The 27952-nt window shown below is 41.7% G+C and overlaps 2 protein-coding genes across 3 annotated transcripts in view; one reads left to right on the top strand and one right to left on the bottom strand.

Moving 5' to 3' along the window:
* The first annotated feature begins 600 nt into the window (after positions 1-600).
* On the top strand, positions 601-6998 carry LMOD2 (leiomodin 2). The gene is made up of 3 exons (XM_048302629.1): positions 601-1108; positions 4880-6220; positions 6573-6998. The coding sequence occupies exons 1-3, from the start codon at positions 836-838 to the stop codon at positions 6597-6599; spliced, it is 1641 nt and encodes a 546-aa protein (XP_048158586.1). The 5' UTR covers positions 601-835; the 3' UTR covers positions 6600-6998.
* A 17762-nt stretch (positions 6999-24760) lies between these two features.
* The window catches only part of WASL (WASP like actin nucleation promoting factor), a 51727-nt gene continuing 48535 nt past the window's right edge, over positions 24761-27952 (bottom strand). For both annotated transcript variants that reach the window (XM_048300585.1, XM_048300586.1), the window contains one exon: positions 24761-27561. In XM_048300585.1, coding sequence (XP_048156542.1) covers positions 27500-27561 — 62 coding nt within the window. In that variant the 3' untranslated portion in view covers positions 24761-27499. The remainder of the gene's footprint in view (positions 27562-27952) is intronic.

A 27952-nucleotide genomic window follows, 5' to 3' on the forward strand; every position in this document is an offset into this window, starting at 1 on the left:
ATGAAGGCACAGCTCCCCTGCCCACCCAGGGCTTGTTGCCCTTAAATCTCTGGGTGACTCTGTCCTTTCTCCCCAGCAGAGCACAATTCTCCACGTGAAAAAAAAATCTCACAGGTGCTCCAAATGGACATGTCAAGCTGATTCTCCCTCTGATAGTCCTAGAAAAAATAAAGGAATTAATAAAAAATTCAATTGTGTGATTTGTTCCAGGCAACATGTGACACTGCAGGAGCAGTGCTCCCCACAGGTGCTGGCATGCTGACCTCCTCCCCTTGGTTGCCTTTCCACAGATCCCAAGTGCCTGCAAACACCTTGGCGGGATAACAGCATTCCAGTAGAAAACTGTGAAAGTGAGAGGAAGTCCACTGAGCAATGACAGGGGTGTTTTATTTCCAGCCCCTGTGACAGCTCAGGATTAAATGGATTTTCATTGTTCTTTCCCTACTGCAATTTGGACACAATGCCAGTGTAAGTGCACCCGGGGTTTTATTTGGTGCCGCCCCCCCCGTCTGCAAGGCTGGTATTCTCCCACTAGCTGCCTGCTCTAAATATGGCCATGGCCAGTGTGTCAATAATCCCCCTCTTTAAGGGACCTGCAAACATTAGTGTTGGGACATTCTTGCTGTTCAGATGTCTAGCTGACGTCTGATGCTTAAAACGGAGCATGCTTTCATCCCTTCATGCATTGTCGTAAGCCCCCGATGATTACTCTTAAAAGGGTGCCTCTGGCTATGCAGGGAAACAGTTGCTGACCACACGAGACACAGCTTGCTTGCTGCAGCCTTCTTGAATGCCTGGTCACTTTACCTCTGTACCAGCCTGACCAAGCAGGATCATGTCTACCTTTGGGTATAGAAGAGAGCTCAGTAAATATGAAGACATTGATGAAGATGAGCTCCTCGCTTCTCTCACTGAAGAGGAGCTGAAGGAGCTGGAGCGGGAGCTAGAGGACATAGAGCCAGACCGTAACCTTCCCGTGGGACAACGGCAGAAGAGCCTGACTGAGAAAACACCGACAGGGACTTTCAGCAGGGAAGCGCTGATGGCCTACTGGGAGAGGGAGACCAAGAAACTCCTAGAAAAAGAGAGGTTGGGTGCATGCGAGAAGGTAAGATGCTATTTGGTTTTATTCTTCATTGGTGATCTCACTGAGTGATTTAATTCCCTTTCAGTCTCTTGTAGCGTTTTTAAGAACATTGTTAGCCACACCTCTGTGCCTGCTAAAGCGCTGAGTATTAGCTCAGAGAGTTTTTGCTTTCTCTGGAGGTACCTTAAATGCTCAGTTCAGAAGAAAAGAAAGTGCCATAAAAACTATCACTAGTGATCAAGACAGGAAAAAATTCAAAGGGCATGTTAGAAATTATTAATATGTAGAGATGTGGGCTTTTGGATAGCATTTGGTTTTTTAAGATAGCTACACAAAATGCCTTTTCCTTTCCTTAAAAAACAGCCAGTATTGCCTGCTGAGAAGCATGTCAGGAAGATAATTTTGAATACATGTTATGTCAGAAGTTGAGTAAGTGGATGCCAGGCTTTGTGCTTGTTGGAAGAAAGCTGCGTTGCAGTCAGCAGCTTGTGTTGCTTTGTCCGTGCTGAGGATCCTTGGCATGGTTCAGGAGTCTTCTGGCAACTGTTGTCAGAGGGCAGCTGTACATTATTTGAAAAGTGGCCTGGGATAGAGTCATCAGTCAAACCATTTAACTGCATTTCCAAAAAATCAACTAATAGTGTTTGTTAGGCAACTCATCCCCCAAAATAAAAATGTTACTAATAAAGGCCATTTCCTGAACTGCAAATGAACGGTACAGCTGGGCAGGAGTGAAGGGCTCAGTCTTGGCAAGCAGTGAGCACTCTCAGTCTCAGCTGATGTCCATGTTGGCACCCTGATCCTCGCTAAAAGTATTTGTGAGACTGAGCCAAATCAAAAAGCAACTTCTATTTTCATGATGGCTCCGTGTAATTTCAAAGCAGAGTGGGGACTTGGGAATTTTTAGTCACTGCTTCATACCAAGCTCTTACTCTGTTTATAGGGACACATTTTCCCATGTTTAAGCAGAAAGTAATACAACAAAGGCAAAGACAGCAAAACTGAATCAAAACATATAACAGCCTTGATTCAGGAGCTTGGTTCGTTTGCAAGGAAATAATTGCAGTTTATACATTAGATAAAATATCCTCCTAAAGGAAAGTCAGATGGATTAAATTACCCTGCAATATCCAGCGTGTTTTTATATGTAAGTGTTTTCTCTTGCTTGTGAATGGTGGTATAAGGTCTTTGCAGGCAAGTGCACAGACCAGTAGCTGTCATCAGACCATTAGTATCAGCTTGCAGACATTGACTTCACTCCCTGTTTGTCAGTCCTAGAGAGTAAATGGCAAGATTAATGTTTATTTCCAGCTTAGCCTGGAACTCAAAATTTGGGCAGTTCTAAAAAACCTGCTGAACAGGTCTAGTTTGGTGTCTTATATAATGGCAGGATCATTCTTTTTTTTCTTTTTCCATGTATATATAGCATTAATGATGGGTACTGGCTAAACCTCAAAGTCCTGGCAAAAGACTTTGTACTTTTTGATCTGAGAAAAAACTCCCTAAATGCATCCTTAAATAAGAAAAGGTTAATATGCTGATATAGAGGGCACAAAAACTGTCCACTGAAGGCAATAAGAAAGCTCCTTGAAAGCAATTTTCTTCTTGCTTTCAGCTGTCTGGAAATTATACACCTTTATCTAAGATGGTTATTCATGCTCCTTCTATAGTTAGTGGTGAGAGATCAGCTGGTCCAAAAGGCAAACAACTTGCAGATAGCCTTTTAGGGTGAATAACTTGTCCTCCAGAAATATTTACCTCTGCATTGACTCTCTTAGTCCTAACTTTTCATCAAATTTCTCCCCCAAATTAAGGTGAAGCCCTGCAGGCTACCTGCAGCAGTCCTGTACCACAGTGCTCCCACAGTAAGAATACATCTCTGTATCAAATTCCAAAATTATCATGTAGATTATTATGACACCAGACAATGTATGTGACAGGAAATGAAATTCCACCTTTGACCTCAGAAATGCCACTAAAAAAAAAAAAAAAAAAAAAGTGTTTTTTTATTAATCTAGCATCATTAAACATATCAACAGTGCATTTAAAGGCACCTCCTTCTGTTCATCTGTAGTATATATTCCTAGAGATATAAAACCAAAGCCATGAAGACAGGGTTTTAGGTACCTGGTATTTTCAGGTCTTAAAGCCCTACACATATATAGAAGCTCCAGATATAAGTCTTAGTCCCATAATAAGCCTATAGGTAGCACAGTATCTCTCAGCATAAGGGCCTTGCTGCACCTGTTCTACAGGAGAAGCAGTGGGGCTGGATCCTGCAAGACCTCTGTGTGCAGCCCAGTGCAATCAGACCCTGTCAGCCCCCCAGGCACTGAATGCTCAGGAACATCAGGCAGAAACAGCTCAATGTCCTGTCACAGTTCTGCAAACATTACAGTTAGCATCTTTTCTGCATATGTCCCAACACAGAATTCTGCTGAAGATTGTGAAATAGTACCATGCATTTTAACAATTCTCTATTTTCAGAGCCAGATAATTAAGCAAACCTAAAACTGCACAGGTTGTCTAAAAATAGGCTGTCCTGTTAGTAACACTTTTGGATTCCAAAACAGAACCGCTGTGTCTCTGTAGAGTGTACTCACTTTGGAAAATACACTCTAGTGTTTTACAAAGATTAAAACACAAATGTTGCTAAAGTAGTGCATACAGAACAACTACGATTCATCCAAAATTTTATAAACATTTACAGTTGTAAAGAAAAATACATGCCTATAGTTTTTCCAGTAGACAAAACATGACATGGAAGATCTTTTTGAGCAAGAGGTTTAAGGTTTGTTGTAGATTCTGGGTTCAGTCACACCCCATAGATCCCCACCGCACTACTGGAGTCCTCCATGTGGAGAGTGAGGCTTTCCTGGGGCGAACACCTCTTCCTGCTCCTCTGCAGAGAATTCTCTTTTGCCACCGTAACTGCTGAAGGCAACAAGCAGAACTTTGGGGCATGGTTCCGAATTTGCCTTCCAGGTACTCACCAAACATACTAAAATAACCTCGTATTTCAGAAAAACAATGTGTTTGCTCTGTAGACAATGAGTTATAACAGTTTACAGTGTGGCAGCTGACCTGCAACAGCTGGCAGTGAGCACCAGCTTAGCTCTTGACAAACATGAAGAAATTCAGGGGTTATTGACATGTGGTTACATGTTACCTGTGGGAATGCATCTGAATCCTTTCTTAACAAGTAGTTCATTAGTACGTACAGCCCATGCAGCGCATCCAGAGTATTTTTGACATGACTTCTGTAATTCTGTATTGTTTTGCATGCTGGTATACAAGATTATGCATGCAGACACTATTTGTATTTTAAAGGATGGCAACCTTTAATCTTCTAGGCATACTAACATATGCAAGGCAGCCTGAGATGCCTGCTCCTCATGAAATGAAGAAGCTTGTTGCTCCTGTCCATTCTGAAATTGTTGTCTTATGTTTCTGCTGTCAAGGATCCAAATTATATCCCCTTGTGGATATGCCAACACATAGAAAACATGAAATATATCTGTGTCGTAATACCTTGTATCAAGTTTTCTCTTGGCAGAAATCACTGACATTGGTAAAGTGGTTGCAATTTATGCTAAGCATTTTCTAAAGAATGTAAAAGAAATAATGTCAAAAAGGTGTTAGGTGAAACATTTTCTGTTCTCCTAACTGTATCTGTTTCTTTTTAGCTTTCTACATTAACTTATATAGTTTCTTATAATTGTTCCTGTGCCAAAAGACAGTAGTTACATTACTTCAATCATGTTTAACGTGCACACCTACATTCCTGTTCAGGATTCCGAGCAAGAGGAAGACAATTCAGAAGAACTTCAAGAAGAGTGTTTCACAGAAAGCAATAGTGAAGTGTCTGAGGAGGCATATACTGAAGAGGATGATGAAGAAGAAGATGAGGAAGATGAAGATGAGAGTGATGATGAGAATGAGGAAGAGCAAAATGCTGCAGCTGGTGAAAGACCTGATTATGGCAAGCGTTCTGACCACATCAGACACAAAAAGTGTAATGGTGCAAAGGACAATGAAAACTTCCTCAATGGCCATGATGGAAAAGACAGCGATAATCAGAGCTTAAAAAGCAGTGCCATCCACCCTTGTGGAAATCCAACAGTTATTGAAGATGCTTTGGAAAAAGTTAGGAGCAATGACCCTGACACCACAGAGGTCAATCTGAACAACATTGAAAACATCACTTCACAGATGCTTATACAATTTTCTCAAGCCCTGAGGGACAACACAGTGGTTAAGTCATTCAGCCTGGCTAACACCCACGCTGATGACAATGTGGCAATAGCTATTGCTGGTATGTTAAAGGTAAATCAGCATATAACTAGTCTGAATATTGAGTCAAATTTTATCACAGGCAAAGGCGTGCTGGCCATCATGAGAGCTTTGCAGCATAACAAGGTTCTGACAGAACTGCGGTTCCACAATCAAAGGCACATCATGGGCAGCCAGGTGGAAATGGACATAGTCAAACTGTTGAAAGAGAACACCACTCTGGTAAAGCTGGGGTACCACTTTGACCTTGCTGGCCCAAGAATGAGCATGACGAGTATCCTGACAAGAAATATGGATAAACAGAGGCAAAAGCGTATGCAGGAGCAGCGGCAACAAGAGTCAGGTTGTGATGGAGCCGTCAGTCCAAAGACCAAAGTTTTGCAGAAGGGGACACCTCGGTCCTCACCTTATGTGTCACCTAAAAGCTCACCATGGTCTTCTCCAAAGCTCCCTAAGAAAGCACTGCCAGTGAAATGCCAGCCTTCAGCACCTGCACCCCCACCTCCCCCACCCCCTTGCCCCCCACCTCCCCCTCCCCCTCCTCCTCCTCCAGTTATTCCACAGAAGAAGGCACCAACCAGGAATATAGCTGAAGTCATCAAACAGCAAGAAAGCTCAAAAAAAGCCTTACATAATGGACAGAAAAAGAAAAAAGGCAAAAAAAGCAGAAAACATGAGAATAGCATATTGAAAGAAATTAAAGATTCTCTAAAATCAGTCTCGGACAGAAAATCAGAGGAAGGTTCACGACCCTCCACCCGTCCATCCACCCCACAAAGGTCTCTCCATGACAACCTTATGGAAGCAATTCGGGCAAGCAGCATAAAGCAATTAAGGCGGGTAAGTAAGAGATCCTAGTTCAGCAGCTGATTGTGGCCTGACTATAGCACAAGCTCAGTTAATTTTAGTACACACATTAAGTAAAAAAAAAAAAAAAAATCTTAGAAACGTAAGTATAATAAAGCACTTGGGAGGAGGTTTGCCTCTGATTGGGCTTTTCTCAGCACAGTAATTTCTGTCTGACTGTGATTTTAACAGAAAGTGGGGTACTTTCCCAGGCTCAGTCTTGTTATGGGAGATAATGTGTAGTACAGAGCTCTTGGCAGTGTATGTCTGGCTGGAATTTCAGGAATTTTGCCATCTAGACCGTACAACAAATGTAATGAATGCCCTTCTCACCCCTGTTTTATAGGTCGAGGTACCAGAAGCCCTTCGGTGAAAGCCTGGATGACAAAAGAAGCAGAGCAGTGGTCGAGGGGGAGGCTGCTTGTCCTTTCACTGTTGGTGACATAGACTGTCTAGAAAGCTGCTTCCAAAGTACACTCTTAGATTCAAGCCATTTCTCTTTTATTTCAAAGAAATAAACCTGCTAAATACAAAATAATGCTTTAAGGATCCATTTGCATTGTAATCTGTAAATATGGAAATAATTTTCTTTTTTATTTAATGAGATTTATATTGAGAAGCTGTTGCTTATTTAGATATTCTTGTCAATATCTGATTGCACATCACTGGACAAGTTCTTTACACTGAGATGTAATAGTTTACCAGCCTGTGGTTTCTTTTTTTTTTTTTCCCATGAATTTACAATAAATGTGGTTTGAAGCTTTCAAGCAGACACATAGTCCAGGATTTCTGTGAGTGAAAACCCACCAGATGGTTGCATCAAGCGCATGAGCGTTTGGGAAGTCTCCTGGGAAAGAACCTGAGATCTTTCTCAGCTGCACTTGAGCCTGTGTGGAGGATAGTACCTGAGCCCATATGTTAGTGCAGTTTCATATTGACATTGGAAAAAATGGTTCATAAGGCTATATACCACTAAAACTAAGCTAGGGATTGTGTCAGGTCACCGATGTTGCACACCAGGTCCTGAACATTGGCCTAAAGAACTGGGAGATGAATAGAGCTGTAGTTCACCTTGACTTACAGGCTGAAAGTTAACGTCAGTATTTTAAGGATGCAGCAGAGTTATTCAAGTGAGATCCATTTGGTACAAGTGCTGTCTATAGTCAGACCTAACCCCAGTGCAGACATCCAGTCAGACACAGAAACTTGAAAAGCAGTCTACCATCCAGGTGGAAAAAGGCTTTCCTATGGTATCAGTTGAACAACAAGCAGGGTGTGAACTGTCAATATGATAGAGTGGAAGCAGAGCCAACATCATTTGGAGATGCACGACTGGAGGTATCACATCGCAGGCAATGGCACGAATAGCCCTTCTTCGTGTAGCGCTAGACATCTCCCTGTCAGATTAGTTATGGTTCTGGGTGCTTCAGCTAGTGTGAAGGCAGTGATAACATGAAGGAAACTGAGTAGTGGCCAAAATGTTGAAAGGCGAGAAGAGAGATATGTTCAGAAGCACTACTAAGTATTAATTAGTTAGCTCATTGCAACTATAAATAACAGAATTAGTATTTCTTTTATATAAAGCCACATCAAAGAGAATTACTTCAGGTTACCCAGTAGTGGTACTGAAAAAATATGGGTAAGTTTGTACCTGCAAGTATTAATGAGACAGATTTTCCCAGAAATAGGAACAAATTACTGGAGGGAAATTAAGCATAATGGAGAGGGAATCTTCCGATGAATTGTCAGAAATGTTACTGCCATGGCAAGAAAACAGTGGACACCTTTTTCTTTTGTATTTATTGACCAGAACATACCAAAAGCAATTTATAACTAACTGAAACACTTCCTGACAATTTTCTTCTTGCTCAGGATCACAACAACTCATGAGTATTTCTAGATCCAGTATTACAGGAAATATGGTATGTACAATTGGTCTTTAGCTGCCTTTATAATTTCATAGGCTCCCATAGCATCAAAATCGACCCATGGTCAATCTCCCATGGCCAAATGGAAGCTGAGGCTTGGGATCTTCTGAGAATGGAAGCAGTACTGGAATGCAGATCACAGTCAGGATACAGACCTGTGACCCCAGGCCTTGTCCACAGAAACTTGTGAAGGATGAGAAACATCCTGGGTGTTTAATCAAAAGGCAAAAGCATCTAAGCAGCTGCAAGGGAAAATAAAAGGCAATGAAGTAACTCAGGGAAAGCACAGTGGAGAGGATTTGGACAAGACAAGTGAATGTATTTAAGGAACAATACCATACTTTTGAGGAAAGAAGTAGAGTGACGAGGGAGGAAACTGTATGAGAGGTAAAAAATTATATAGAAAAAGAAGGTGATAAAGAAGAAAATGAATATTGAAAAGTGGCAGATGAAAGAAGAGAAAAATGTGGAAGAAGAAAAAGCCTTGAGAAAAAGGAAAAGGGAAGGTAGAATTCATCTTTCAGGTTGGTAAGAGCTGTTGGAATTACCCTTTTGAGGAAGGAGGATGATGGGCACAGCTCCTATGAAGATTTGTCCAGAGCTACTGCCTATGGTGGCTGTCAAGTGGCCATGGGCCCTCTCAGGTGTGAGCCCTGCTCTGAGGTGTTGAGCAGTTGCGGAAGCGGCGGCCGCGTGCAGTTGTCGAAGCTCCTGCAGCACACTCCCTCACCATGTGTCAAGTCCTGTGCCTTAGCCAAAGTCTAATCTGGGCAATTACCTTCTGCCTACATACATTTCACGGCAGTTTCCCTTGGAGGCATTTCAAGGCATGGCTCCTATTTGCAGAGCCACAAGGCATCCCCAAACACCTTGTTAAGGTTTTGATGCCCCACTGAAGGGAAAGCCAGTCCCCTTCCCTCCGCGGTGTCAGCTCTGCTGCCAGTGGTCCTGAGCTTCCTCACAGATGTGTCCAAGAAGCAATCTCTTTTCCATTCAAACAGGCAAGTATGACAAGCATCCAGACTCCTCTGGGAGCTACTGTGCTGCCTTCCTGGGCAGCAATATGGTTTAGCAGGAGCCAGGAGGTGCCAAGGCATGTTTCCGGCTTGGGAACAGACACCCCTAGGCCATTTCCCCTGGGGCCCAGGTCCTGCCCATAAGCTCAGTTCACTTCTTTTTGGTCACAGGGAGATAAATGATCTCTGCTGGAGGCCTCTTGTTTGGCCTGCAGGAAAGGTGTCAGCTCCTGCACATCCTGTGCTAGGCTCCCATCCAAGTTGGACACGGGAGCCCCAGGATGCAGGTATGCTCCTCGTTTGGACTCCTAAGGCTCCTGCAGTGGGTGGACATCCATTTTCTGTGGAAGACCAGTCAGAGAAACAAACACATCAAAATCCAGCATCCGTGTGTTTCATGTGTAACATGGAACAGCTCAGCACTGTGAGGCCGCGCCTCGAATCCTGTACCCATCACTGCAAGAAGGGCATGGAGGTGCTGGAGCATGTCTGGAGAAGGACAACAGAGCTGGTGAAGAGTCTAGACAGAGAGTCATATGAGGGGTGGCTGAGAGAGCTGGGGGTGTTCAGCCTGGAGAGAAGGAGGCTCTGGACAACTACCTGAAAGAAGGCTGTAGCCAGGTGGGAGTCAGTCTCTTCCAGATAACAAGTGACAGTACAAGAGGAAATGCCCTCAAATTTCACCAGGTGAAGTTTAGACTGGTTATTAAAAAAAATTTCTTCAGCAAAATGGTGATTAAGTGCCCAGGGAAGTGGTGGAAGTGTTCAAAAAATGTGTAGGTGTGGTGCTTCGTGACATAGTTTAGAGGTGGACCTGGCAGTGCTGGGTTAAGGGTTAGACTCAATCTTAGAGGACTTTTCCAACCTTAATGATTCTGTGGTTCTGTGAAAGAGCTGACCTTTGAAAGCACCAGAAATATCAGAGCCTGACTGCTACCTGTAATTCCAGTACGTGGCCCTTTAGTTCATGTCTCACTACCAAGGGAAGTGTCTGAAATTATAGAAAGAAAATGAGCTCATAAAAGAGCAAGAAATTTTAAATTTTATTTTCACATCTTCTGGAAGTTTCCTGTCTCCTTCTTAGTCCCTTGTTGATGTTCTGGACAATGACCCACCTTGCTGGGGCTTGGCTGAGGACAAAGGTGCTGGTCCAACTGCCCTGCAGAGGTGCTTCCTTCCCACCAGACAGGGCAGGTGGCCATAGGGTCTCCTGCCAGGTGAAGCCACATCCATTTCTGGAGGCCGAGTCTGTGCTGCACAGAACGGGGGAGCCAGAAGAGCTGGTGTGGGACAGTCCCTGCATGATGTGGGAGAATGAATGTCCTGAGAGGCTGGGAGGCAGAGGGGAGTGGGCAGCTGTAGCCAAGGCCTCTCCCTTGCCCACATGGTAGCACAACACAGTTACAACTTGAAGAACACAGCAGAAGCTGTAAGTATTGCAGACTTCCACGCCACCACTAGTACAGCTTCCTCAGAAGTCCTCCAGTTCAATGAAGTAATGCTTAAGGCAGAGCAGCTCCACACCCGAAATAGAGAGGACTTGTCTGCAGGCTGTTTAGAGAGTGACAGGAATGACCACCATGAGTTAGCCATGAAGGGAGTACTTGCAGTCCCTGGATGTAAGCGGAGAGGTAGCTCCAAACACTATTTTCACAGGTGCGGGCCCAAGTGAAAGAGCATCTGGAAGGGTGTGTACAATTTCAGTAACTAACAGCCAGGAAAAATAGTTTTGAATTGGAAGAGGGACAGAAAATGGCTGGGATAATTGGGAAACTGAAGAGGCTGTCCTGTGAGAGAGATGAGAACAGGTGGTGGGATCAATCTAGCCAAACAAAGGCTCAAAGGGATTTCAGCTCATGTCTATAAATACCTCAGCGTAGAAAGAGCTACAGGACACGGTTAGCAGTAGAAAAAAAAGAAAGACAGAAACTGTGCATGACTGCATTTGGATCAGAAATTAGATGACATGTCCAAACTCTTAAAATGAGAAGGTTCTTGGAACAGCCTTCCCATTAAAAAAGAAAGAGCAAATTCTTACTGTTACAATAATGCAAGAAGCTTGTGAAAATGGTAGTGTGCTTTGGTGTTTTCAGAAGCAGAAGCCTGAAACTGGTAACACAGAAGCTCTGCCATTATTAAATTAATGCTCTTAGATGTGATAACTCCACAGGATCTGCAACCTGGAATAGTACTGAAAGTTGTAAAATTCTCCTACAATTTGTAGTAAGATGCTTTATTTTCAAATCCATGTAAGTCAGATGTAACTTTAGAAAAAGACTATCAGATGGAAACCAAAGTCTTCTATTAGATTCTGGCTTAATACCATCCACACCTGATGCTGACAGGAAACTAATAATTTACTAGAGGGAGTAAAATTTGGTTCACATATTGATAAGCCCAGCACTGTACATACACTCTCTGGTTCTGACAGATCCATGTGTCCAATGCTGCACTTAGAACATAATAAATTTTTAGAGTCATTCCCCAAAAGTTGTAACACAAGTTTACTTTGACTTGCCAATTCAATTACTTGATTTTGAAGTTCTTAAATAGGATAGTGATAATTGTGCCATACACATAAGGAGAAATTTTCCTGCACCCAGGAAAAAAAGCCTTGCTTAGAAAATAAATTGTGTGCCTGTGTCACTGAGAAGATGTTTTTTACAAGCACCTGGTGATTTGTGGTGGCCCCTTTTATGTAATAGCATGAGATATTTTTCTTTTCATACATGTAAAATATCTGCCCACTCACAGTGTTTCAAGTTAGGCACTAAATGAAGTTTCCGTTCGGGACTGTGATTTTTGCAGTACTTTGGTAATTTTATTTTATCTGACAGTTCTCTTGCTCCAGGTAGTACAGAGGACTCATGTTTAAAAGCTGTTAACTCAGAAAATACCATTATCAAGGGAAAACATCTCAATATCCTACCTCTTGGGTGGGATTTGAGCTTCCTAGTCCTCAGTCTCACCCTGAGCTGCCAAGACCTGAAGCCAGAAAGGAGGAGAGTAGAGTCAAGGGGTGCTGTCACAGCTTGGGTGGGCAAAGTGAAGGTGTGAATCTGGACAAAGCAAGGGGGTGACTGGTAGGGATGGGGCAGCTCCCAGCATGGACTGACCATTTCCCCCAGCTCCACGCTGCTCCCTGCCTTTCCAGGGCTGTCCTGCAAGGGCAGCATGGGCTGAAGGTCCGTGGTGGTTTTGGGTCTGCTGGGTGGATGCAACCTTGTGGTGAAACTGGAAGGCGAAGGAGAGAACTGCAATGAGAGCACAGCAGCTGAGGGCTTTCTTTCTGTGGAGGTAGTGGAAAAATAGGGCAACTGTCATGCACAGGCTGCAGGGTAGCTGGGGCACTATCAGACCCAGATGTAACTGTTCTGTGTGAAAAGGATGGATCAGTCCAAAAGAAAAATGGAGATATGAAAAAATTCTGTCACTGTGGAAAGCAAGGAAACAGTCTATCTGCCAGATGTATTTATTTCTGTCTATAACCTTTGACTACTTTCAGCTTCAAATTAATACGAATTTTATAAAGCCTTTTTAATGGCAAAAAAAATTGAGTTATTTTCTACAGAACTATAACACAGGAAAAGATGTTTTTCTTTCATTAAAATAGAGTCACAGTAAAAATTCTTACTGAGTGTCTGGTCAGAGCCCAAACATGTGTTTCAAAGCCAAGACTGAGGGTTATGTCCTGGGCTGTTTGTGTACTCTGGGGTATATTTTTTAATTTGTTGTGCCTCTACTTTGCCTTGGAGACATCAGTACTGATCCATCTCACAGTACTGCAAGGTTATGTTCACATAGACTGAAGTGTGCTCCAGGATCCTCAGGCATCAAATACCATTAGATTCATTATTACTATATTTATTTTATTTTTATTTTTGCTAACAGAATGCTTTGACTGGTGGAATATAAGTGACTATGATCATTGTCAGTGCATTTCTAAATGGTGAGAGAAGCACAGCCCATGATCCAATGCAGGAAATTTTGTAAATGCAGATGAGGCAAGCCATGAGGACAGGAGTCTCACAGCTGACCTGGCTGTGAAAGAATGCCTGTGGAAAGGAAAACATGCCATTTCTGCCATTTCCTCACCTAAGAAACAAGTGTATAAGGAACTGACAGTCAGAAATGCTTATGAACTCTGAGGAGGATAAATTTGGGATGATTCCCAGGAGTGGCCTAGAAGACATTTCACCAAACTAACCAGGTACAGCCTCTACGCATGAGACGATTTTTCTTGTGTGGGATGTACTTGAAGTTTCAATTCTATATGTAAGAAATTAATGCCTTCTGCACCCCATTATGCCCTTCTGCTCAGAGCATTAGGTCAGCCCACCCGTGAGGGACTAAATATTTCTGGGGCTTTTCTTTCCAGGTTTTTTTTCCAAGAAACATTTGGAGCTATAGCTGTATTTTTTAATTACCATACTCATGAGTGTTCTTGAGGGCTGTCAATGAGCTACAGTTAAAGCAGTGAATTTTGCAGGCACCTGAAGGAAGTGTTTATGTGTACACAGTGTGGGGTCAGCCCTGTCGCTGGGTCTCAGCTTACTGCTCTCTAAATCTGTGACACATGCACGTGTTGCTGTGTTTCACAAACAAGTTGGAGGGCAACAGCGCTCGGGTTTCATGTGCTCTTGATCACTTCTGCCAAATTCCAGCTCTTTGTTTTCCTCTTCACCAAGTGGGCCCTGACCATGGCATGTTAGTCTCAGCTGCAGAGGGTGGGCAGGCACAGGCAAACTCTGCCCATATTGTGAGTGGTGAGACAGGCACCAGCACCATTCCAAAAGGTTTGTTGTGACTGCACAGTTTGTGACACAAACTTTCATCCCAGTGTAGCATGGGTTTGGGTGTGTTACAAGCCCTTGTTACAAGATTTATGTCATCCCATGCCAGGATTATCTTCTGTCTAGCCACTCACGAGCTAAACTTTTCAGTCTCTGCTATAGTTTAAAGTGACTGAAATCAGTTTGAGATCCAATCACTCCAAACATCCTAGTAGTTGGATTTTAGGTGTGACACCAGCTGGTACAGCTCACAGACAATTTTGCAGCTCTGGACGTGCACTGCAGTAATAAATCACAACAAAAAGGAAGACTGTTCCAGTTTGTTTCCCTAGTCCTCTCATTGCAGTTTCAGAGCTGTGTGGCTGGTGCAAAGGAGATGCTGGGAACCTCTAGCTAGAAACAGAGGGAGGACAGAATTGGGCAGCAAGGATTTAGCTTGGATTAAATTTTTCTGGATCAGTATTCTAGGTCTTTGTGACAAAGGAGCCACAGATGTTGATAGTTGATAGCCCAGCACAGCTGAGCAGCCTGAATAACCCCACCACTGGTCTCCCACTGCAAAGAATCCCACAGGTCACATGGAGAGCTGAGCTCACAGCTGGGTGTCAGACAATGCTGAGCCCTAATCCTGCTCTGACAGCTCCCTGTTACAAGACATGGTGTTACCTCAAGGACACTGAGCACATTTTGTCAGCTTCCTGTCTGTAGAGCATAAAAACTCCAGACTGGCCTTTGCTCCAGGGAAGCATCAAACATAATTAAACCGTCCCTTAAAAATACACAGTAGATGGAGCTCCTATCCATTTGAAAGTCTTATTTAGTACTTTGTCATCTTCTTAGGTGAGAAGTAAAGTCATTAATATCAACCACGCTGGGCATGGAGGACCATTCACACTGGATGGCTATCATTTGACTACCTCAGAGTGGCAGTGAATGGCCTTATCTGTGAGTGACTGTATAGCACGTCAGTACAACAACTTGCTGTGTCTCAGTCTAATGCTTATTTAAGTGCCGGGTGAGCAGACCTGTTCAATGCAGAAGGCACTAGGTCCTCAGACAGCCACCCTCAGGGCCCTCAGCTCCTTGCCCATGTCAGACAGCTGTGATCCCACCTACAGACCGATTCTGAAGCAGCCAACTATCCCTGCTGCGGTGTGTTGCTTCTCACCTTTATTCCCCACCGGAGGAGACACGGTGAAATGTGGGGTCCTTATCACATTTGGGGATGTGCATTACCCAAGACTGCTCTCCCATCTCTTGCTCTGCCTGTTGGTTCTCTGATACTGTCTCATCGTTGTACTGACACTAGTGGTGCCACCTGGGATAAAGGGGCAATGGAGTCATAGATGCAGAGGTTCTTTCATCAGTGATGGGTCAATCCATCACTTCCTGGGTGGAATTTCTGGGTCTCCAGTGCTGCTGTTGTGGTGGGACTCACATGACTGAGATGTCTCAAAGCAAAGACCTGAACTTCACTCTGTCATATTCCAATGAATGTTTAAACACCTGCTTTCCAAATCAGCTTCTTTCCAAGATGATAAATATTTAACCCCCCTCCAAATCAAGCAGTAGTCTCAAAAGATTTTCAAATTGACTATAGCTTTGTTTATAGGATATTTTCTTCTTTGAAATTCAAGGTTAATGTATCTCTTGGGCAGACTCAGGGTCTCTCTCTCATTTGCTTTTAAATTAACAAGTCTGGAGAGTTCATTACTTCTGGAACAAATGGTGAAACTGCTCAGTTCTTCAACAAGCCATGAGGTGGAAAACTTCTGCAGGACTGTTCAGTCCTCTTGCTGGGCTGGGGGAGCTGCAATGATCTGTGAAAAGAAGATTCAAATGTGTCCACCTTGTTCTAGTATTAGTCAGCAAAAGATGCTGCCTGCTGGTCCTGAGGTCATGAGAGGTTTCCAGGGCCCTTCCTGCCATTTAAAAGCAAGCAGTGGGCTTGAGTAGCTATTTCTGACACAGAATATCATAGTTTAAAAGCAGAACATCTGGTTTAGTTGAAACCAGCTGGGGATGGCCCGAAGGCAGATCAGGAGTTGCATAATTACAGTTAGCTTCTAAGTGAAATTAGGGATTTAGTCTGGAAATTCTGTTGAAGCTCTAGCTCTACTCTGATCTCCTGCCTCTTACACCAGATATATTATAATTCTTCAAAATGAAAACCCTGAGTTAACCAGTGCTGGCAGAATTTCCTTCACGGTATCTGTACAGCTGCTCTTGAGCAGGGCCCACACTGTGCTGCAGAGAGGAAGGCTGCGTTCAATGTATGAGGAAGAAAGGATGCTACACCCCAGCACAGTGAGGACATCTACCTTCAAGTGAGTCCGGAGGAGGCTACCAAGTTGATTAGAGGGAAGTAGCACCTTTCCTACATGAAAAGGCTAAGAGAAATGGGACTGTACAGCCTAGAAAAAAGGCAGCTTTGGGGTGACCTAATTGCAGCCTTTCAGTACTGAAGGGAGCCTACAAAAAGGTTGGAGGGGACTTCTGTAGATCAGGTAGTGACAGGACAAGGGGAATGGCTTCAAACTGAAAGAGAGCAAGTTTAGATTAGATATTAGGAAGAGATTCTTTCCTGTGAGGATGGTGAAACATGAACAGGCTGCTCAGAGAATTTGTGGATGCCCCATCCCTAGAAGTGTTTAAAGCCAGGTTGGATAGAGCTCTGAGAAACCTGATCCAGTGGAAGGTGTCCCTGTCCATGGCGGGGGGGTTGGAACTAAATGATGCTTAGGGTCCCTTCCAACTCAGGCTCTATGACTCTGATTTTATTTGCCTTTCCCTCAAGTCGTGTGTGAAGGATCACCTTGCTGAAGGGCAGAGGTGAGCACCATCCTGCCAGTGACCTGACTTCTCACTGGAAGGGCTTTCTCACCAGCTTGGCCTTCATGCTGCACAGCACCAAGAAAAGCTTGACTATGGTCAGTTTTTCTTTTTTCTTTCCATATCTCTTGCCATTCCTCCAATTACTACTTTCAAAATTATGGAGGAAGCATGCTCCATCCTTTCCATTTTCTCCTGCTGCCCCTTCCCTTCATTGCAGTGTTTTGCATAGAAGAGGCTTGATTTTTTCCATGTTTGCTTTGGGACATTTGTCTGTTTAATAACTCTCTCAGAGATGTAATCAGCGTGATTCAAGTGGTATCAGCTTGGGCTTAGGGGCTCTCATCAGTGTCAATCCTTTCCTCACATGTCTGTCTGCTGAAGTCCACATTTTTATGTCAAAAGACACCCTGCAACCTTTTTTCCCCCTCTTTAATCCTCATCTGGCATTGCTCGGGTAATGGGAGATGTAGGTACATGAGGTAAGGAAAAGCCAAGCCTAACCCATGAAGACAGTCTGAATCAAAGCTTCATCAAGATGTTTTTTCCTTCCCACTGGCTCTGAACCAAAACAAAGAATAAGACATCTTTTCATCTCACATCTCACTACTGATGAAGAATATTCTCTCCTAGTAGATATCACACAATCCCTCAATTGACATCCCTCGTGTGTTTCAGGTAAAGGGTCGTCTCCTTGTGGTTGTGATATCAAGCCTGTCAAGATTTGAGCCTCTCAAAATTTGAATCAAACTGAATTTTTTTGTTGTTGTTAATCAGTAGCTAGAGTTGGACAGTTATGATAAAGCAATTGCATTGTGAACATTGTGTGCTTGGCTAATCTTTTAAGGGAAAGGGAAGACAATCCCAAGCTGAATGGGCTGTTTGGACAAGAGCCACCAGGAGTGAAGTCAGCAGAACTGAGCAGTAACTGGGGGAAAGGTAATTCTAGCAGTGGGAGGTCTTGACCACCAACCCATTCACCACCTACTCAAAATGAACCCAACTCAAAAGGAGGGAAGAACTGTGCATGCAGAACAATTAGCGTGACAAGTGAGAGATATAATTAGGAAATAGGAGGTTCAGTACTAATTAATGAAAAACTTATGTACTCTGTAACCAATGAATGCTGATGCCTTTTTAAAATGTATAAATAGCATAAAGTTTTGATGATTGAGGAGCCAGCCTTTTGTGAGTTACCTCCCAGCTCCCTACTTTGCACAAACTAGAATAAAAAGTAGAAATACCTCATCTCGGTGTGAATTGGCACTGCACACCTGATAACAAGCCTGTGTTTGGAACAACAGCTGGGTATGTGATAAACATAAATGAGAGGTTTCCTTGGTATATAAAGATAAAACTGAAACTTCCACTATGAATCTAAATAAATGTTCTTCAGCATTAATTTCTCAAAAGCAAAAAGTTCACAAAGCTTTTTAAATATAGATTTGCTTCTGTTCTGTAGTCTAAAATTATTTTTTATAGATTTTATTGGAAAGCAGTTACATAATCACCTGCACCACATAAAAAATACATAATTGTATCTTGGAGGACAAAATAGGTTTGTTCTGGTAATAAAAATTCTCTATCAGAAGAATTTTATGAATACAGTGCAGCATGCAGAATCAGGCTTTTTTTGAAAATGCCTTCTCCAGTACCACAGAGGTATGTCCTTTATATAGATAGCTCCAGTCTCTGGTCAGCCCAGCAATGACCCCTGTTACTAACGCCAAATGTTTTGTTTTGCCAGTTTGCAAGAGCCACCAAAAGTGTAGCAAGAACTTGTGGAACTCTTGATATAACCTCATACAGACTGATACCCTTCTGTGTGATGGGGCACTGCTTCAGACAGCCTAGCACATCCCTTCTGAACTCTGTAACTCCAGTCTTTGTTTCACCCTGTGAATGCTGCCAAACCCTTGCGTGCCACAGGAGAGAGAAGGGGGCTTTGTGCATAGTGTGCAGATTGCTTCAGATGCTCCCATCTGCAGTGTAAATCTTGTCTGTTGTGTATCAGCTTCTCTTTGCTAACATACACTTCAGAGGAGAAACAGTGATGACCTGCAGAGACAGCCTCATAGCACGAGTCCCCAGCAGGTAACCATGGCCCATGACAGCTGCTCAGTGCTCATTATGAAGACTAATCCTACAGGGACTCACTCTCTGCAGACCAATAACTCTACTCCTGTGGTTGAAGTATCACACCAATTAAACACATATTCTTCTCTGGGACTGAGACTATTGCTAGGGAAGTAACAACTGTACCACTGCATTTGCTGCTGCAGAGCTCCCATCCTGTCTGTTTCTGGAACATCCCACCAGCATGCACATGCATGCAGAGAACAACCAAGATTTAAAGTAAGTGAAAAAATTGGGTGTTAGTACCTCTATGAAGTTCTGCTCAGCAAGACCTTAAGAAATTGTGTAGGGCAGAAACATTTTGCCAGTTTCACTCGAAGTAGCAACACAAAGGACAAAGGTTTTGTTGGTTTCTTTTCCTTCTTTAATGCAACAAAATAGATGCTGCTAAATAAGCACCCCACTGTCTTCATAGTAATAAAGCAGGAGGTCAGATTTAAAGAGCAGTGCTTGCCCTTGTGTTTCTTGGAAGCCTTCTCTTTCTCCAAGTCGACAGTGAAGCTGTCCAGTGAAAATTATGCAGAAAGATTAATAAAATCTTAGCTGAAATCTTAAAATGTATGGCAACTCCAGAAGTTTTTTTAAGTAAGCGTGGATCATGTTGTTCAGATGCAATAGCTGACACATTTTTACCTTATGGTCGTAATTATCAAGTGCAAATTGTAAAAGAAGAAATTTAATAGAGGAAAGTAAATCAATCTGACTTCAGCCACATCATGTCACAATTTCTCCTAATGTTCCATGATGATCCAAGAGGCTGGGGAATATAGTGTGACTATCATCCAGCAGCAAAAATATTATCACACGCTTCAAAGATACTGGCTGCCTTTCCTCTAACAAAGTCAGAGCTCTAACGTGCACCCTGATGAAAACAGGATGGCCCCTTTCAAACTGAGATGATAGAGACAGATGAGGCAGTAAGACGAAACCAGCAGGAGCCAGCACACACAGAGCTGCAGTAAATCCAAGCCATAAACAGAATGCCTCCTGTAGCTCAAATCTGCCAAGGCCCCTGCACTTTCTGAAAGCATGGCAGCAGCACTGCTGCACCTTCGACCTTGCAGACCTATAGGGAGTCAGAGAAGCGACGATTCTGGCGATTTTAAATGAGTCACGCCCATGAAAGAAACGCTTTTCACATGTTCAGGGAGGTCGGTGGGCAGCCAGGGAGGCAGCCTGGTGCAGCCCCAGGCGCGGCCATACGATAGGGCTGCCCACACACTGCGGCAGGACTCCCTGTTCGGGATCAGTTAAGCTTCTGACAGCGTCACTCATAGTGAAGTGCTCCTGATGGGAGCTGTGCTGCAAACCTGGCTTGTAAACCAGGGGATTAGCAACTACTCTGTAGGTCCCAAAACTCATGTCTTTCACATAGTGTATTGAAACATTTTTAGTTTACTAAATCTAAATCCATGGGGAACTGCACACTGTGGCTGGTTTCCAAAATATTAAATCAAAAATCAGTTTTAATGCAACACTAGAGCATGACCCAATAGCTGCACACACAAGTAATCAAACTGCTTAGATTAACTCTGCTCTAGACATGATTTGTGTTGTTTTGATTTTCTTCTTGAGAGCTTAAAAATGGCTACTGATTCTGAAAACCAGACCTTGTAGAAATAAAGAAGTCTTACCTAATGTTTTTGTTCTGAGAACTGAGATACCTAAATTTGAATAAGGAAAATGGCATTTAAAAGTATTTTAAGTGTCACATGTCTGGACTGCAGTACATGTCTGGACTAGATGCACTTATATGCATTGTGCTATTAGCACCATTACACAAGTGAGCAACAGAGGCACAGGGCAAGACAGATTTGGTTTCTGTTAAAACACCTGCATCTAAAGTGTCTGAAGTGCAAGATGGCACCTGCTCATTGTCTACATGCTCATTACAGCAAGTGGAGAAGAATAAGGGTCAGAAGAGTGACTGAATTGGACAAATGCAGGATTCCACTTTGTGCTGCTTGAGATTAGACGAGATGCTTCAGTCACACACAGCAGCAGTTTCATTCAGGGCTCTGTACTCCTGCTAACAACATGAATTTGTTTTATGGCAAAGAATGGACACAACAGCAAATGTACAGACAGCTTGACTCTTCACTGTCTTTCAGAAGGCACTAGTTCTACCGAGGCAGAGGAGGAATATTTGAAGAATGGACCGAAGGTTAAGAGCCTTAGTGCTGAAAATGGCTTGGGGAAGAACAGAAGGAAGCATATAATCTAGTTTTGGTGTAAAGTCAGGAGCGATGAAGATCTGTAATGATTTCATATTGCATCACTCTTCTGGAGGATTTTAGGACAAACAGAAAGGCTGTTCTGACTGAAAACACAAGGAATGCAACTAACAACTTGATCTACCACAGTATTTGATTTCAATCAGGAGGCTGAAATTACAGCCTTTCAGAAAACAAAGATACCTTGTGCCTACAAGTAACACTGTGACAATTCACTTCTGCTTGTCAGAATACACAGGTCTCACCAAATCCTCCCCACTGCAGTGCAGCTGAAGGTAACTCCTGCAAAACCTATAATCCAGGGCACAAAGTACCAGGAATCTGCTCTGAGTCATTCCCAATCCAGGCATCATCTCTAGACTGGACAGGCAGCTTGACTGAGGACGCCTATCCTATACATACAATGTTGGAATGATGATGATCAGCCTGAGTGGCTGCTGCCCAGGCTTTGCATGGTTTCCTGAGGTTCGTAGCCAGGAGAGTGAGCACACACAATGAACCAGGCAACATGCCCAGTACCAAAGAAAGACTACAGTATTTTTGTTGTTTTCTGTGCCAGCACTGATCTGTGTTGGGTTGATTCCTTGAAGAATGCTTCTTGGATTACACCTCTCCTTTAACCAGCCACCCACCTCCCACAGGGCTCATGAGAGCAACCAGCACGACCATTTCTCAACTGGTCATTTAGGATCTCTGTTGTTCTTCACCTTGGTACATAGGCAAGACCACTTTTTTCCCAAAGAGGAATCCACATCAGGACAACTTGTGTTCTCTTGAAATAGCTGATGTGTTAAAAAACAGCTGTGTGCTGTAAGCTGCTGAAGGTATTTGTGCTAACTGTATTTCTACCAAGAGGTTTAGGGGCATTGTTAGTGAGGACTAGAATGGCCAAGTAGTAAGGGCTGAGACTGGCTAACATCTCAGTTGTCTAGGCAGGACGTTATTGTAGTATGAGTCAGAAGAGTATCCCAGCTCCTGTCAGGCAAGCATAGAAGATACTGCAGCACAAAAGGGATCCTTTAACATTACAAAATTATTTCATACTCTTTTTCTTCTACCAGCTGCAGGCCTGAGCACTGTGAACACAACTGACAGCAGAGCGGTTTGCTCCCCAAAAGCTCCTACACTTCTTACCTGTCTCGGAGACAGCAGGTGAGCCTCAGTAACATACTCTCTAGGGATTAGATACTAGAAGCTACTACAGGTGAAAAAGACTACTAACTAGCAGATTTCTGCTTTAACCATGGGCCTTTCACATTCATACACATTACCCTCAGGAGATGAACCACAGAAAACATGTTTTATGTTAACAGGGTGTGGACTGCTTTTTCCATTTCATTTTTGAATTTAAAAATAAAGCCAGATTCTCTGCTGACAGTTGGACTGCCGTAACTCAGAAAGACTGTATTCTGAGGATTATATCTTCTCTTGATTATTAAATAAGCACTATTTTGGTCCCAAGGACTATTCAAACCATAAAAATCTTGTAGTATTATCTAGAAAAGAAAGAGAAAAGAAAATGTGCAAGCTTCTCAACAGTTTGTCAGTCCCTGTTCCTTGTATCCTGACCATCTGGGAAAGACCCATCTACCAACAAAGTGCTCCAAATCCAGCTCAGATGCTCCAGCAGTTCCCTGGTTTTTGGCATCAACATCCAGAAGAGCCAGTTCCCAATTTTGTGTGCCTGCCAATGTCAATTAAGCAAGTACTTTGTGTCTGATATACGATACAACCATTATCCTATTTCTTAAGCTTTAAACACCAGATTTCATTGTGTTTCCCAACTGTTACATATAAAAATATAATGCTGGTAATGGCTGTTTTTTAAGCAAAACTTGCACTCCCCCATCTAGTCCTTCAGTAATAAATTTAGAATTCATACTGCTCAAGTAACGAAACTCAAGATGATTAAGCTTCAGGGAGGAAAAAGCACACACATGAAGTAATGGCTCAAGAATTTCATTCCAGAGAGACTCCAAAAACCCTTTAGAGCACAAGAAAAAAGGCCTTTAATTATATTTGTTGATACTAATAGATTAAAAAAACCCCACAATAAATGTAACATATCAAGCTTCCTAATTTGAGGCACTGTTTATAGATGGGTAAATCCTGCAGTTATTACCTAAAACTATATCAGAGAAAAATTTGAGTAACTGACAGATTACTAGTCTAACTCATTACAGCAGGTTAAACCTGCAAATACTGTAAAATTCAGCATAAAATAAAATTAGTCAGAAAAACATCCCACTAATTATATTTGGACAATGATTCTACTTCTCAACATGTATCTTAATTGTTTTCAAACCTGTGATTTCAAACAACCAATGCTTTTTTTTTTCAAGCACAGTATAGCAGACATGCCATAGCAGATTGGCAATTAAAAAAAAAACAAACCAAAAAGGCTCCTTCACAGCTGGACAAACATCCTCAAACTTTCAAAGACTGTCTTAGAAGTGTCAGGCTAGAGTCACTGACAAGATAGTTAAAACATGGATATTAAACCTCCCAGCTCACATTCTAGTTCTTACTACCCCATCCTTTCCATCTTCTCACTCACAAGGAAACTCCAGGCAGTAAACAAATACATAGCAACAGGAGTCCTTACTGCAGTGCTAGAGGGTAACACTGGTCCTTTGAGAGACAAAGGCTATCTTTTAAGCTTCCCTAAACCATTTTCACTTTTCTATAAATAAAGCTGCTTATCACTGTACTTAAGCTTCAGGAACTTTAATTAGACCAAGAATTCCTCTAATGATTAGATAAAGGCTGTTGCAGTGGGACTGCTAACAGTCTTAAAAGCAATAGGGTCTTTCCTCCTTTTTCCTCTTTACAAGAATCTTACTTGCGAAAGTAACCACTGGAAAAGAAAAGAAAAGAAAAAAGAAAAGAAAAAAGAAAAGAAAAGAAAAGAGAAGAAAAGAAAAGAAAAAGAAAAAAAGAAAAGAAAAAGAAAAAAAAAAGAAAAGAAAAGCCTCCTTTCAAAAGCATATTTTAACCTTCTGCTTATGAAGTGGAAAGGAAATGATTATATACCTCAGCTCATCCTGCAATTAACAATTCAACTTTGCCTCATACTTAAGGCCTAGAAATCAGATAAGCACTAAACTTCAAAACAAAGCGTATGCCAGGTAACAGTTTGAAATGCTGGACTCTTCAGATGCTTTAGAAGACAGAAGCAAACTTCTGAAGTGTCCTGAACTCAAACTCAGGTTAAGTTAGAGCACTCATTGACAAGAGTTAACTATTTAGTACTTCTTCTAGAATGTTTATTAAGGATACCATGTTTGTTTGACCTTGAAATGTTGCTGGCTTATTACACTTGCCTGCAGCAGTAGCTGTTTCCAAGGAAGCTGCTTAGCAGCGGTGAGATCTGCCAGGAGGATGGGGTGTCACATTCTTACTCATTGTGTTTACTCAACAGCACAATCCAACTTTCCAGAGACATGAAACTACTGCGATTTGACCGTGGCTATTTACTGCTTTGTGAATTTGACCAGGTGACCAAAGTTACTTTTAAAGTGTGTCATCAATCTACAGATCTATTTAAAAACCTGTGCCACAATCAGCACTTAAAAACCACACAGTTTTACACTAGTTGGATCAAATTAATTTTATTATGCTTCATGATGAATTGCCACCAGTGCAACATCCTATTCACTGTACATTTCAAAAATTCACATACTAAAAATTTCAGTTCGATAAATGGAAAACTGAATGATTGAGAAGTTCTTACGAATTTCATACGTACAAGTGGCTAGCTGATATTGTCTATGCACATAGAGTGTTGAGATACAAAAGCCTCATGCTAGTTTGTTAATTGCTAAGGCTATCTGGACAGTCAATTAACCAGAATATATAAGAGGCCTTCATTACAATGTTTAGCAACAATGCACCAGTATCATGAAATGCTATCTTCTGCTCGGAGTGCAAGTGGCAGAGTGCTGAAGCATGCAGCTATGACTAACTTAACTGCCATCGCAGTCGGTATGCCTGACATTTATCATGAACAAACACTACTTTAAAGTAAATATTAACCTGGACACCACAGGTGTGAGTGTACTTTTTGTATGAAGAAATAGAAAACCCAAAAACTTTCTTTGGCCAGTATCTACAAATCAAAGTTTTATTCAATAATGTAACTTCAGAGCTCCCAAAATCCAGAACAGAAATTTGATTAATAAACTGTGATGCTTAATTATTAACTATATTACAGAAATTCCAATTCTGGGAACATAACAGCTAAACATATCTAGTAAGTAGCATGTTAGGAAAACCTCTAGGCCTCATCTGCTTAATTTTAAAATTCCCTATATGCAATAAAAATAAGTGAGCAGTGCCAGAAGTTATATGAAAGCCATACAAATATTTTCCTTATACACAAGTTGTTAACTCCACTGCCATTAGCTACACCAGGCTGCACTTGCACTTGATCCAAAGCTCAAGCCATGACAGCAGCAAAGCTAGCAGGAAGTGTTTCCAGCAGCAGAGGCCAATGCGAAAGTTACTGCAAGAAAGTGAGACCACTTGGCAATTTTTTTTTCTCAAGTTATGTGCTTAAATTACTCTTGGAAAGAAGTTAGCATCCTCTGAATAATTTAACTACAACCTTACCTCTCTCACTACTTTTCAGTAACTTTCTTTTCTTCTCATATGACTAAATTAATTTGCTGAAGACTAGGTTATAACTGGGTTAGAAATCCAAGCCGTATCATGCAGGTCCAGCCTGTCAAGATCAGGTCAACACTGGGTTTCAGTCAATACAATTTCGATAACTTAAATTTCGTTTGATACCCTGACTACAGTCAAAGACCCAGGACACTATGTATTAACTACACTCCAAAGGTAACTGATTTAACTAAACATTCTGTGTCAGATAATGTGGTTTTTAAAATGATTTTCTACCTGAAAATTACAGTAAGTACAGTAATTAATGCTGCAGATATTAAATACCCACGTAGCATAGATTAGTTTCTCATAATAGGCAGATGTGCCAATGTTTACTGCACTACAAAGTACAACTTATAAAAATGTGCAAGCTGTGAAATGAAAATCCCATTTTCTATCCACTTATTCAAATACTATTCTTGTGAATCAGGTTCTTGATCTTCATCACAACCCTCAGTCTTAAAGCCAACATATGAAGACAAAATCCTGCCATAAAATTCAGTACTTATCCAAGTGTCATTCTGAGTTAATGACTTTCCAACCTAAAGGATGAAGGATTGATGTTTCAGCATCTGCTGTGTACCATAAAGCAAAGACTGCAAAGTAATACCACTTGTGTTTATTAGTACACCAATGTCCTACAAAATTTAAAAAGTAATTAAATGCTATTGAAGCAAGCCTTAAATGTAGCCCTTCAGCCTAAAAACCACAAAAAATTGGTTTTAAAAATAAATCAAGCTGTAGCGATTGCCAGCCCCCAGTACAGCCCCCAGTAATTTAGGCATCTTCATTCTGAAAGTAAGAGCAGGGAAGGAAAAAAAAAACCAAAAACAAAAACCCCAACCAAAAAACCAACCAACAAAACCCAACCACCAAAAAAATCCCCCAGAAACCCTCCCCAAAACCCCAAACCCAAACAAACCAACCAAAAGTTGAACTTGTCTGCATCGAAGTTGCCTTCACAACTCAGACAATATAGAGCCACCCTGTTTAACTTCAGATAGAGGTCTCCAATTGAAGAATTTAATTACTAATGCCATTCAATGGCAGTCAGTACTATAGTTAGGGCAAGGTAATTTTCACAACTAGCTGTGCATTTCTGTAGTGCTTTTGTGTTATGTAAAGCATACTGCTAAGATTTGAACTGCAATACTGTTTTGATGTATTTGAAACCATGCAATAGTATAAACCAGCCTCAACATTCATATAGCATTGCATTTGAAATCAAGGGGCTAAATAAACTAAGAGCTGCATCACTTAAAGAACATAGTGCTATACTAGGCTTTAATAAGAAAATTTAGATACAGAAAAAGTAGGGTATGAAAATAGTGTTTTCCTTCTTGCATTATAACTAAATTACATTAAGGTTTTTGTCAGTCTCACATATTACATTTAAACTCCCTTATTGATGGAATGGAAAGTATTCACATGTACATGATCATCCAGGTGTAAACTTGCACACATTAACAGGGAGTAGCTTTGTAGAGGATTATGACAAACCTTTACAGATTAAATGAGGTATTGCACAGATTAATAAAAAAGCAAAAGGCAACAAAAATATACAGCAAATTGGTAGAACATTTACATGATAATTTTACAGAATCCATAGACAGAAAGCAGTGTTTAGTATATCATTCACCTTAAAAAATATATATATAATAATATATGATCAATCATCCCATTCGTCATCATCCTCAAAGTCTTCTTCATCATCTTCATCCTCATCTTCATCTGTAAGACAAGAAAAGCAAGTCACTTGCATGCACAGAATTAACATGATAAAAGTGTTACTGATTTCTGTCAGTTTTTTGAAAAGAGAACAATCAGTTCAAGGTTGTCATGACAATACATTTAGTAATACTCTATTTTAAGATTGCTAGACATGACATCCAGTTTAGACAGTTACTTGCTATAAGTTAAATCTATTTTGTTTCTTTTCTCACTCTTTTTCTCACATAGGAAAAACGTGTTTTGTTCTAGGAGAAAAAGAATCAGAAGCTCTTGTTTAACAGTTACTACTTACTACTCTTTCTTAGAGAATGTGAGAGTTACCAGCTTGTTCCAGACTGGATTTCAAACTTCAGGAACACAATTATTTCTAGAATGTAAGAACTGCTTTCCC

Source organism: Corvus hawaiiensis, chromosome 4, assembly GCF_020740725.1.
Source record: "Corvus hawaiiensis isolate bCorHaw1 chromosome 4, bCorHaw1.pri.cur, whole genome shotgun sequence".
Taxonomy (NCBI): Eukaryota; Metazoa; Chordata; class Aves; order Passeriformes; family Corvidae; genus Corvus; species Corvus hawaiiensis.